The sequence below is a fragment of the Doryrhamphus excisus genome, chromosome 20 (assembly GCF_030265055.1).
Source record: "Doryrhamphus excisus isolate RoL2022-K1 chromosome 20, RoL_Dexc_1.0, whole genome shotgun sequence".
Lineage (NCBI taxonomy): Eukaryota > Metazoa > Chordata > Actinopteri > Syngnathiformes > Syngnathidae > Doryrhamphus > Doryrhamphus excisus.
The window spans coordinates 11,818,492-11,831,901 of record NC_080485.1 but is presented as its reverse complement, the minus strand read 5'-3'; the positions used below and the strand labels follow the sequence as shown (position 1 = coordinate 11,831,901).

Below are 13,410 nucleotides of genomic sequence, written 5' to 3'. Positions count from 1 at the left end.
ATTCCACGATGCATGCACAGCAGCAAACGGGGATGACATTCCATCCCGCAGAGCTGGCGGGTGGGGGAACATAAAACCGTTTTCCCATGTCGGACATCAGTCCAGATGGCTCGCGGTGTGTGTGAGCATGAGACGCTGAAAGCAAATATCCCCTCCAGCTCCGCCTTGGGCCCATCGGGCATGACTCGATTTACTGGTGGCAAGATTAATTTAATTCCCACATGCGCCACAAATCAGTGCCCGACAAAAGCAAGCGGCTGCGTCTAAAGAGCGCCTGAGAGAGGCTGATGGCGGGCGTAAGATGTGAGCAATATGCGCTAGCTGTTAATGAGCTGTCGTGTTCTCGCATAATGAGTTTTGCTTTGGTGTTATTGTTTTACAGCATGATTAAGCAGTTCTTTCTTGCGGGGGTGGAAGCCCATCTCGCTTCGCTATTCCACTATTCATTCCACTACACATTATTGAAGTTTTCCGGTTCAGTGAGCAGAAATGAGAAGAAACTAGCTACAACAGAAAATTAGTCGGAACGAGTAGGAAAGGAGCCAAGGTAAATATCTGTGGCCGACACCATTGGCTATAGGAACATCACGTCGTGCCGCCAAGGAAAAAAGGAGCCATCAAGCTCCCCCACTAAGCGCTGGCACATCACGTCATGCCGCCAAGTAAAAAAGGAGCCAAGCTCCACCACCGGCAGTCGGCAAATCACGTCATATCGCCAAGGAAAAAAGGAGCCAAGCTCCATCACGAACCACTAGCACATCCAGTCATGCCGCCAAGGAAAAAAGGAGCCAAGCATGATTAAGCAGTTTTTTCTTGCGCGGATGAAAGCCCATCTTACTTGGCTATTCCACTAATAAGAAATTATTGAAGTTCTCTGGCTCAGTGAACGAATAGGAAAGGTGCCAAGTTTGTCGACACCACTGGCCGTAGGAACATCATGTCATGCCGCCAAGGAAAAAAGGAGCCACCAAGTGCTGACACATCACGTCATGCCACCAAGTAAAAAAGGAGCCACCAAGCTCCCCCACTAAGCGCTGGCACATCATGTCATGCCGGCAAGTAAAAAAGTAAAAAAGGAGCCAAGCTCCACCACCAGCAGTCAGCACATCACGTCATGCCGCCAAGTAAAAAAGGAGCCACCAAGATCCCCTACCAAGCGCTGGCACATCACGTCATATCGCCAAGTAAAAAAGGAGCCATGCTCCACCACCGGCAGTCGGCACATTAAGTCATATCGCCAAGGAAAAAAGGAGCCAAGCTCCACCACTGGCTGTAGAACCATCACGTCTTGCCGTCAAGGCTTACGAATGTCAATGTACATGTACATAGTGTCCCTAATTGTTGGAACTAACCTCATGCAAGGCTAAATTCCAATTCTGTGACAGGTTTGGAGATTTTTCTTTCCATGGTAACTAATTAGAATTATGAAGGAATAATTTTGCTACTAATTCAATTACATTTTGGGAAAGTAACTGGCAACTACAAAGAAATATTTTGACCAACACTGCAAACAAACAGCGGCCTTACTAAACAGGCTTTCCAGCCCAAAATGTTACTGTGCATTCATCATTGCGGCTGGTGTTATTTCCGTGCGAAGCCTGTGAGGTCCGACATTCATCACATGTTTGTGTGCAATCAGTGTCGTTGAGCCTGTGTGTTAAATCACATGACACACACAGCAGCTAATGGAAGTCAAGGTTGAGGCACTTTGGCCTCTTTTTTGACTGTGCTATTGATAATGTGCCGTGTAAAATCAATGTTTTTTCTTTTCTTGTTTTTTTTTCCCCCCTCATCTATTACAGTCTCAGCAGAAGTGCATCGTGGTCTTTGCCCTGGTGTGCTGCTTCGCCGTGTTGGTGGCTTTGATCTTCTCGGCCGTGGACATTTGGGGCGAGGACGAGGATGGAATCACGGAGGACAACTGCAGCAGGGACTGCAGGTGGGAGGTGGACAGATATTAAGTCTGACACGTTTACTACCAAAGCCAAGGGCAAACAAAAAAAAACCTTGGCGAGAAGTTGTTTTGGGTTACTGTGCTTTGAGCTTGATATTCATGAGTGTACATGATATATGCTTGAGCTATAGTAGGGCATTCTCTTGAAGGATCTACATACTGTATACATAGCATTCGTACTAACCAAATTGCACGGGAACCGTTCTCACCACCACAGAATCAAAAATGATACTACTTTGCACTTTGTGCATCTTTTTAAGGATGCTCACCCGTGGCAGGCATCATGGCAGATGATGAGACCCCATAGGTGGTGGTGAAAGTGTCTGATCAGCAATGGTTAGGCTGATACAGCAGTCCTGTCTTCTGTCCATTAAGACTCCTATCATAACATCAGCAAGCCAGCTGTCAATTACGTCCTTTATCTCCTTCTCTACGTCCCTGTTCATCTCCTCTTTCATTCCTCAAATCTGACCGTTAACAAACACTCATTCATCAGCCTGACATCCTTGTCTTTCCAATAGAGCTCAGTTGGACGTCTCCCAACTGCTGCTGTACCAGAAAAGTAATGCAGAAAGAGAAGTTTGAGGATGGAATGATCAGCAAAACCTGAAGCTGAACAACTAGACGTTGTCGGAATATACTGTAACTACCAAAAATATACCTCTGAAGTCAAATAGAATCAACGTACTTCACAAGAGCTCAGTTCTGGTTTGGATCTCCTTTACTTTGTCTTTCTTTTGTAACACAGTTTGTTTGTTTTTACCTTTCATGCAATGATTAACTTCTTATTACACTTTAAAATCAATGTTACAAAGTGAGTTTCATTGATTTTAAGTTTCAATAGTAACAGTAGTGCAGTTAATAAAAAACTTTATGATGGCAACAGTTTGCCGCAGGAACTGATTATTTTTATTCTAGGTGTTAATGGAAAGAATCGCTTCAAAATCCAAACAAAGATCATTAATGACTTATTTATTCCAAACTATTCCCACAGAGTACCGCTACATGATGGTGCAAGGTGCAACGCCGCTAACGATTCCAAAACAGACAGCAAGGTGATAGATTAGTGTGAGGCTCACACATTTTTAATGAGCCAGCCTCAACGTTGCTTATTTGCACTTAAATGCCTAAAAGCACTTGCAATCCAGCATTGGAAATGTAGGCTATTTTAACACATACAATATATGCTTGAACCACTAGATTGCATTCAGGCTCTATGTGGTATAAATACATCATGCAATATGATAATAACCATGTTTTTAAGCATTTAAAAAATATATAGTATAATTGTAGTATAATGACATAAAAGCAGAGCTTATACCGGTAATTAGTATGTGTGATATTTCACATATTAGCATTTATCGTAGGAAGCTACAGAAAATTGACCTCCTGTGCAGTACAACAAGCGTTCCCTTCAGGACTCACAAACACGGTGAAGCACGTTGTAATAACCCAGTATCGGTCACCTCGTAAAACAGCTTACTATTGATCTCCAGCTGCCGTGCAACAAGCCTGGTCACGCCTCTCCTTCACCGTTTTGTCTGTTCATACTTAACTCTCACTTTACAACAATAGAAGGTGACTCCAAAATGTGACGTTTTATCACATGACACTGATTTCACAATTGTAAGGCGGTCATCCCTTGTTTATAGGAGTAAACGGGATCCAGACCAGACTGTGATACATTCATTTCTGTGATATTGGATGTTAATAAATTGAATATTTTTGTAGTTAGAGCATAAAAAAACCTGTTTATGACTTTCTAAATACAGTTTTTAACATGATTAGATCCCTGTAGACAAGAAATAACATGCCTCTAGTGACCTTTACACTCCTATTATTCATTGCTTATATCACATTGCGCAACTCTTACGCTGGGACTTGAGCTGGCTAACTAGCTAACTAGCGAACTAACCAATTTATTTCCTCTGAACTCAAGAAGATATAGCGAGGGATTGATAATCGAACCGCGATATCACAATGGAACAACTGTACAGTAAAACCGCACATTTAGCAGGAGCCTTTTATTGTGGCCAGCTCCTGGGCAATAATCATGTTGTCTAATCAGTCTCAGCCAAATCAGCCAAAAGGAGAACACACAAGCATGTAATTTATGGAGCATTTTATGAAAGAAACTTACTAGCGTGGCCCACTGGGATCCAATATCATTTTAAAAAGCCCCTGAAAAGCAAAGCAGTTCATTTGAGATGGCATTAAAAAATAACAAAAAATAAAAAAACACCCTTCGGAAGGGTGAAAGTCTCTACTAGCGCCTGGTGAATTCAGCATGTGGTCATTTTGAGGCTCCTATGCTGTCTATAACCTTTGGCCGCTTTCCAAAATCTAACTGAGCTTTGCTTCTGCCAGCAATTTCTAATGTGTGAGCTGGCAAAGCGATGCCAGGAAATTATCACACGAGTGCCCTTGAATGAGCTGGGTTGGCTGCTAACACACTGACGCTCATGTAAATGTATTAGCAACTACATGTACTGTACATATATGAAGGATGCCTGGTGGTTTACATTGCGTTGGCCTACAACCATACATTTCCTAGTTTACCTCTGTCTTTGGTTGTGTGCGTGTTTTGGATTGGCAGTCGTTCAAAAGTTTTGGACTCAACTCTGCTATCACTCACGCTAATCACTAATTGTCCTTATTAGCCCAGTGGACAAAACAGCTCTGGGTGGAATGAGCAACATATAAACAAATATCTACGTGCAATGACTGCAAAATATGTAGAGGAGGTAATCAGAGAAGTAAACCAGGAGTTAGCATAGTCTTGATACCCAATGTTCATAGTTCATTAATAACACAGCCCCCCTATGGTAAGATTAATGAACAAGGTGAGCTCATCAACACAAATAAGTCAGTACACCAAATTAATGCAAAAATGGTAGCAGCATAAAGGGCATCAAAACGAACTTGACCATCTCAAACATCCGTCCGACCCAATTTTTTTTTACGCATGGAGATGCAGGGCCTTCGTTCCGACAGTTTAATTAGCAAAGTAAATACAAAAGGAGTGGTGAAAAATGGTGTGCGCTCACTGAAAATCAGCGCAAAAGAAATGCTGCTCTTTAACAGTTAATAAGGCAGCATTTCGAGAAGTGCTGCAAACGTTCGACAGTACTAACTGCTTGCAATTCCATAACTTTACAGACTTTACAAGGTGTGGAATGGAGGGTTGTAATGGCGCCGAGCATGAAGATATTAATACCACAGCTTCTCTCGTTTATTTTGTGTTTACTGAAAAAATATGTTACATGATTAGTACATGATAGCGTTGTGGCTTTTATAGCATGCTTTTATTATGAGTTTCCCTGCGTGAGCTCAATTAGTGGCTACTGTACTGTATCATGGTTTTGTTCCTCCTGTTGGGCGCCATAACAATCTGCATAGCTCACTGAAATTTATGCCTACCCGGGTGGCAAACAGAACAAAACACAGCACGAAGCAGTGTGGCACAATTTACTGTGTACGTCCTCACCTTCTGTGGCGACTCCAAGTTTACAGTAAAGAAGACATCATAGTTGATTTTCTCTTCATGCTCAGGTGACCTATTAGGGTACAATTAGAACTGGGCTTCATTTAAAGTGAAAAAGCACAATTAAATAACTCACTTGAGAACCCCTCCCTAGAAATGAGAGAATATGCGTCAGTGCTTCCTGATGGCGTGGAATCACATTAACACTGCTGAGGTGCAAGCACCCACCTGCAATTAATCTCAACAATGTGTAATAACCATGCCTGGCGTAGTCTAGTCCGCATATACTGATTGTCTCATTAAAATGACGTTGCTGAGAAAGCTAATTTAGGTTGCGGTAATGTCTCTCGTGAAGGCAGGATAACACATAACCTTGTTTCTTTGCTACTTGTACAGTATGGCCTAAGCATTAGTTTCTATTCCATTGACAGTTTTGTCATGCATTACTCAGAGTTGTCCTGGTGGAGAACATCCCGGAGGACCTCTCCTTCCCAAACAACACCGCGTCCCACCTCCCGCTCTCGGCAGGGCTCTTCAACTTACTGGATCAAGCCATGCGCGTTGTGGAGATTGTGTCCCCGCTGTGGCTTCTCAACTCCTCAGAATACGAGTCCAGCTTCCAGCCAGCTGCCAGACAGGTAGGACAAACAATCTAAGGAAATACAGCTGGAATAGGTGCAGATTCTGGAAGATCGAGAAAGCTTTCTGTGTGGGTTATCGTGTGTAGCATGTGTGGAATTACAGATGACACTTCAGAGGTCGGAATTAGACTGAAAATTTCATTAGAAATATGATTCAAAATTGAATAGGAATGAAGAATCCAAAGAAAAAATGCTAGCTAGTAATTGGATGTGCAGTTTTAATGTTTGTGTTTTTTGGCCTCTGCTTATGCTTTATTGTTTTTGTGTTTTACTATAAATATAGTTCTATTTTGCACCTACATGACGGTGAACTATGCTAAAATTATTACAGCCGTTATGTTTGACTCTGGTATACATTAATTCTATTTCCGCTGTTTTCTGCTGTTTTTGCCAGATCTTCTCTGAAATGAAATGAAATCGAACTAATCTGAACCACAGTCAAAATATTCAATAGCATTATTTGGGAAAATATATCGTGCTTTTAGCTTATTCGAGGAAGATCTTATGACTGGGCTTGTTGCATAAAAGTCGTCCACTCAATATAGTGCTGTCTTTTGCATTTTGTACAATTGCCAACTACTCTAATGTCCCCTGAGAGGAGGTTGCATGTTGGACATAAAAGTAATAAAGGTGGAAAACAGCTACAGTGGGAGAGCTACTTGTGTTGTTGCTGTTTAGGTTGCATTAAATGAACGACTCATTTCAGGTTTTGGAAAATGAATAACTGTTATTGACTCAGTTTGAAAGGCTTGGCCAGGCACAGGCACATGCATACTGTACACGTACAGTACATCATGAATGATAACAGCTGGAGGCTGTTCATTAGGAGGTACAGTAATGCCCCCCCCATCCCTCCCACCCCTTTATAAGCCTCAGGCCTCAGGACCAGAGGAGCTAATGGCCTTTCAGCTGCACGGAGGTGTGTGTGTGCTCTGTATGTGTGGTTTGCTTGAGCATCCGCTGCCACTTTACTGATTGATGAGGTTTTACTTCACATTAACAAACTGATAGGGCTGCGAAATTGGACACTTCCCATTGGAATTCATGTGAATTTACTGGGATTAGTGGTCACAAACTGGCATTTTGTAGATTAGTCTGTAATAGGGGACTTCGATGTCGTTGAAAATAAACATCTTGCGGCATGATCTTGCAGATTTCTCAATTTGAATGTCTACCCTTCACTGTGCATCACATGGAAAGCCTCCATGACAGTTTCTGGAAATGTACCTCTTACAGCCCTATAAAATGTGCATGCAGACACACAAGCAATGATATCCTGTTTAGATATGTGTGTGTCGCTCCTTAACAGGGCAGACTTCTGCTGTCCAGGCTGCTGGCACTGAAGGCCAAGAAAGTCCAGTTGAAGATCTCCAGCGGGATCGCAGAATCGACAGAACTGAAGCTGCTCACCAAAGCAGGTGGAGGGCATGGTTGAAGAACAATGATATTTTGGTGTAGAATACAAATTAAGGTGGACAGGTGGTTAGCTCACAGGGCACACAGCTAGGAGACCAGAGTTCGAGTCCACCATCGGCCATCTCTGTGTGAAGTGTGCATGTTCTCCCCGTACGTGGGTTTTCTCCGGGTACTCCGGTTTCCTCCCACATTCCAATAACATGCTAGGTTAATTGGCGACTCCAAATTGTAGATGCATATGAATGTATAATCTATACGTGCCCTGTGATTGGCTGGCGACCAGTCCAGGGTGTCGCCCGAAGACAGCTGGGATAGGCTCCAACACCAACGCGACCCTCGTAAGGATAAGCGGTAGAAAATGAATGAATGAATGAATACAAATTAAGGATATTTTGGGGCCTTGGTGGAGGTCTATGGTCTCCAGACTGCCATTCTAGTTAAATGTTTTGTTGTCTCCTTATGAGAAAGTCACGTATCCACCCTATTAATGCTTGCAGGTGCCGAGGTTCACTTTGTGAACACCACAGTGCTGACCAAGGGTCACCTTCACTCATCCTTCTGGGTGGTCGACAGGAGACACTTCTACATCGGCAGCGGCAGCATGGATTGGAGATCCCTGGCCATCGTATGTAGCATGCACACACGTACTGGATGACAAGTACCATCGCTTACTCTTACGCTTACACAAACCGTGATGCCGGGGTGTCCAAGCTTTTTCCAGTGAGGGATACACACTGAAAAATGTAAGGATGCATAGGCCACTTTTATCTTATTGCCACACATGTAGAGACGTTAAGAAGTTACGTATATACAGTGTATATTTCAAGAAAAAAACTGCATCTCCTTTGTAATACAGGTGAAAAGTGTATTATTGCTATTTTTTCAATTTTACTTTTTTAAATTTTGCTTTAATTTTTCCCCACATTTTAATTTTTCAAATATTTCAACCTTTGAAAACTTCTTTGTAAATTCTCTTCTCATAATATTTTGACTTTATTCCCATAATATTCTAATGAGGGTGTCACAAGATATATATCATGATGTCATTATTCTTGTAAAATTGGGACTTTTTTCATTTCTGCTGTTTCTTTTTACGTTTTCTTATCATATTTGAGTTTATTGCTGTAATATTTTGACTTTATTCTTATAACATTTACTTTTTCCGCAACCCAATTTTTCAAAAAATGACAATGATTTTCAACTAATTTCTACTATACTACCAAAATAATGTTATTTTTCCAAATATTGCCATGTCATTCTCCTAAAATTACTACTTTTTTCTCTTTTTTTATTTTGATTCTCTTCTTGTAAGAAAAAAAAACGGTTTAGAATGTGCTGTGGGCTAATATAAAAACAGCCGTGCGCCGCAAATAACGCCCAGGCCGTACTTTGGACAACCCTGCCATTACACAGCTATTCAAATATTGTTTTTATGAGAACAACCATGCATGAATGGTTTGTGTGATGAAGGCCAAAGGTGCCTTTGTGTGAAGGGGATGATGAACATCCATTATGTTCAAGTGATGATTTGATTATTGTCTTTTCCTGTCATTCTAATCTAAGCCTTAGTGACAAATCAATGGTGTGCTTGTGTGTGCGCTCACCAGAGGAAGGAGCTGGGCGTGCTGGTGTACAATTGCAGCTGTCTGGCGTTAGACCTCCACAGGGTGTTCAACATCTACTGGGGGCTGCAGTCCAAAGAATTCATTCCTTCCTTCTGGTCCAAGCGCCTCTTTGCCCTCTTCAACAAGGACTCGCCTCTGGAGGTCAACTTCAACAACACCAAGGCTCAGGCTTACGTCTCTGTGAGTCACAACATCATGTTACATGTTTATTATACCCAACAGATTGTATGACATTAGAAGCAGATGACATTAGTTTCCATAGAACAGAGTGTAATAACACTGTGGACCAAGAATCCACATTGCCATATTTTTGAAATATTAAAGCTGTTTCTTCTTTTGACAGACCTCCCCAGATGCCTTCATTCCCAAAGATCGGAGCAGTGACCTGGAAGCCATTTCCCGGGTCATTAAAGACGCCCGTCACTTCATATACATCTCCATCACGGATTACCTTCCCCTCCTCAACACCAGTGTTTACAGGTTAGCCACCTGCGACTTTAATAAGTGTCGTATCTGTATTTAAATCCTGGCTGCTTTATGTGTACTTCCATGTCAAGGTACTGGTCTCGCATTGACAGCTTTATTCGGGAGGCTCTGATCCTGAGAAGAGTCAGAGTTCGTCTGCTGATAAGTTGCAGAGAAAACACTCATCCGCTGACGTTCAACTTTGTGTGGTCTCTGAGGAGTCTGTGCATGGAGCAGGCTAACTGCTCCCTGGAAGCTGTGAGTCCAATCCCAAGGCCGACTGAGTTACACCATAAGATGATCAATACAGCTATTTACGGTATATTCTGTATGTGTGTGCGACTGCAGAAGTTCTTCAACCCGAGGGTACAGAGAGATGGAAGTCTCCAAGGGATAAACCACAACAGGTTCATGGTGACGGACAGAGCAGTTTATTTGGGTATGTCGTATTTGGCTTCATTTTCATCGCGGTTGAGCCAAAAAATGACATGTCTGCGTCCATGTCCTGACAGGTAATTTGGACTGGGTTGGGAATGAGTTCACCTACAACGCGGGAGCAGGCCTGGTCATCAATCAACTGGAGGGCGTGGAGGAGAGGAACTTTACGTTGGTGGATCATCTCCGAGCTGCCTTCGAGAGGGACTGGTTTTCCAGTTACAGCCGCACCCTTCAAGCCAACAAGATCCCAGTGTGTAACAATAACCAGATGAACAAGATGGTGCCGGTCAAAGCCAGCCAGCTGGATCACGGACCAGCACCGATGAGGAACAATCCCAATGACGAAGGACAGCAGAGTGAGACGAACAGACTGGATCCAGGTGGAGATACTTTGCAGCAGAAAATCCGCCTTCTTGAACAGAAACAGGCACTAATCAAAAGGACTGCGTGGGAGGACACAAATAGTCCGTCGTCTGAGACCAGCGGCAGCAGAGAGATCCTCCACGGTCCCCTGTGACTGGGAAAAAACGATTCCTGGATCTTTGTAGCATTTTATGATTGGCCTTTTGTAGTTAACTAGAGTAGCTCTTAGTTTCCAGAACAGAGGACCTCAGGAAGAAACCTCAATGCTTCTCTCTGATGCTACTCGTGCTGTTTGGGAAAGACTTAGCGGTTCTGAATAGGGATGCTCTGATCAGGGTCTTAAGCTACCGATTACGATATCGATCACTCATTAACGTGATCAGCCGATACTGATACCGATCACATGGATTAACACTACATTTTTAGATTTTTTTTGTTATAATGATAGTTATAGGCGGCACGGCGGTCGAGTGGTTAGCGCACAGACCTCACAGCTAGGAGATCAGGGTTCAATTCCACCCTCGGCCATCTCTGTGTGGAGTTTGCATGTTCTCCCCGTGCATGTGTGGGTTTTCTCCGGGTACTCCGGTTTCCTCCCACATTCCAAAAACATGCTAGGTTAATTGGCGACTCCAAATTGTCCATAGGTATGAATGTGAGTGTGAATGGTTGTTTGTCTATATGTGCCCTGTGATTGGCTGGCCACCAGTCCAGGGTGTACCCTGCCTCCTGCCCGAAGACAGCTGGGATAGGCTTCAGCACCCCCCGCGACCCTTGTGAGGAAAAGCGGTAGAAAATGAATGAATGATAGTTATTGGTCAGGGGTGGCGTTCCAATTTGGGATCGGCATACGCTGATCACATGATTTATTTTATTTTTTTACAGAAATCATCTGACATTGATCAGTGGTTGATCGATCGGAGCATCCCTAGGTCTGACGTCATGGAATTGCCTCATAGCACTTACTAAGAATCAATAAGATTGTTCTGATGTCATCAGTCACTAGGGGTCATATTTGCATGGTATTCTGGGATTGCTATGATATGCTGTCATTCTCGTCCCAAATTCCCCCTTTTTAGTGTTTTTCTCAGCATTTGAATACAATTTCTAGCTGATGGTAATATTATATGGCTTTGCACGCACAAGCTGGGATACATTTGCATGTTTATGCAAAGAAAGGAAACCATTGCAAAATCTTTATGTAGCCATGAAGTGTACTCTCAAACAACTTAAGAGTAGTTAAAGTTATCAACGCTACTAAGTATGTGCTGACATTTAAGACTGCACATGTAATTTAGTCATCTAACTGCATCGCCGCTAAAAGCACTCTTTAAAATTAAAAGTATCAGGGTCTGCACAGATTTTTTTTTTTATAATGAACATAAATAAAAACCAGTGAATCACGGAGCTCTAAAACGTCAAATCATTCCTTCAGTACATTTTAAGCAGCTGAAAGCATTCATTAACATTTAAGCTGCTGCGTTATTTTCTGGCGTAAAAAGGGTCTAAGAGTTCTTTTAGACAAACATTGCAGTGTCTGTGACACTGAATTTCCACTGAATGAATACCAAAGGCGCAATTAGGGGTGGCTTCAGGGTGTGTCCATTGTCGGCCAAATCAGTATAATTAATTTTTAACACAAATTGACTCATGTCATGTTCAGTCTCTTGGACATGTGTGTGTGAATCTCATACGTTTGACATGCGGACAAGGAGCAATTCATTTCGCCTGTACTTAAAGCTTGTAGTCATTTTGAATGACTATTACATCTTTTGTGTAATGTAGATGCCTTTATTAAACCTCTAAAGCTATTCATCTGGGATCATTTGCAGACAAAATACATTCTGTAAATAGGATTTGCGCCTGCCCCCTATAAACATCACATGTATAATTGAGCCAGTATCAATATTTTTACAGCCATTTACAGGAAATAGGCGTTACTCAAGATGGGACTGAACCTCAGTGGATATCCAGCACTGCCTAGTGGTGACTGTGCAAACGCCAGGATGGCAAACAGCATCGTGATGTTAATAGTGTTACATCAACAGAAGCACAATCCAACCCAGAAATATCATAAATATCAGTCATATTCCCTTGCGATGCACTGAGGCAGTACACAGGCACAATACACACATCTGGTCTGTTTTCCAGATGTTTTCCAATTAGTCAATAGTATTGTGTCAGTATAACCCTTATGGAATTAGCTACAATCTATAAACTGCTGATATTCTAATGGGGGTGACACAAGATATATATCATGGTGTCATTATTTTTGTAAAATTGGGAACATTTTCATTTTTGCTGTTTCTTCTTATGTTTTTTTAGGTTTTCTTATCATATTTGAGTTTATCGCCATAATATTTTGACTTTATTCTTCCAACATTTACTTTTTCCGCAACCTAATTTTTCATAAAATGGGTTAGGGTTATCATCTTTATCTGCCGTTTTGTAAACAAATTTGCAAACTGCAAACTAATTTATACTATACTACCAAAATGATGTTATTTTTCCAAATATTGCCATTTCATTCTCCTAAAATTACTACTTTTTTCTCATTTTTATTTTGATTCTCTTCTTGTAAGAAACAAAAATGACTTAGAATGTGCTGTGTAAAACACTATAATATAAAGTACAATATAAAAACAATATAAAACAATATAAAAACAGCCGTGTGCTGCAAATAACGCCCAGGCCGTACTTTGGACACTTCAAATGGAAAATGTACACTTAAAGGTGTTTTTTTTCCACTTTTTAACCTCCACATACAACTGTAAAAGTTTTTTGTTATTAAACGTCGCCTACCTTTATGCTGCTTCTGGCATGACCGCTGCCTTGCATGCCCTGCTCACTTGTGCACTGTAGATATGCGCCTTTCTACTCTTAACACCCAACGATATATACCTTTAAAACACATGAGGAGGAATGCATATTTATTTTAATAATAATAATAATGATACCTTTGTTAAAGCACACTACTGGATTATCTGACTGCTGCATTTTTACTGTTAATAAAAAATGTGTACT

The 13,410-nt window shown here is 41.8% G+C and overlaps 1 protein-coding gene and 1 long non-coding RNA gene across 4 annotated transcripts in view; one reads left to right on the top strand and one right to left on the bottom strand.

Annotated features, from left to right (window-relative positions):
* LOC131108082 (inactive phospholipase D5-like) overlaps positions 1-13,396 on the top strand; it is a 29,771-nt gene extending 16,375 nt beyond the window's left edge. For 2 of the 3 annotated variants that reach the window (XM_058058836.1, XM_058058838.1), the window contains exons 2-10: positions 1,803-1,939; positions 5,890-6,076; positions 7,389-7,497; positions 7,993-8,120; positions 9,103-9,300; positions 9,464-9,600; positions 9,678-9,843; positions 9,934-10,024; positions 10,098-13,396. In XM_058058836.1, the coding sequence (XP_057914819.1) occupies positions 1,803-1,939; positions 5,890-6,076; positions 7,389-7,497; positions 7,993-8,120; positions 9,103-9,300; positions 9,464-9,600; positions 9,678-9,843; positions 9,934-10,024; positions 10,098-10,540 (1,596 nt within the window). In that variant the 3' untranslated portion in view covers positions 10,541-13,396. Of the gene's footprint in view, positions 1-1,802; positions 1,940-5,869; positions 6,077-7,388; positions 7,498-7,992; positions 8,121-9,102; positions 9,301-9,463; positions 9,601-9,677; positions 9,844-9,933; positions 10,025-10,097 lie in introns of all 3 variants that reach the window. The other variant, XM_058058837.1, reaches the window with a different exon arrangement.
* Positions 5,235-9,278, bottom strand: LOC131108085 (uncharacterized). Its single transcript, XR_009120400.1, has 3 exons — positions 9,100-9,278; positions 5,982-6,065; positions 5,235-5,511 (listed from the first exon to the last, which is right to left on the bottom strand). It is a non-coding gene; the product is annotated as an uncharacterized LOC131108085 (long non-coding RNA).
* Positions 13,397-13,410: the final 14 nt, after the last annotated feature.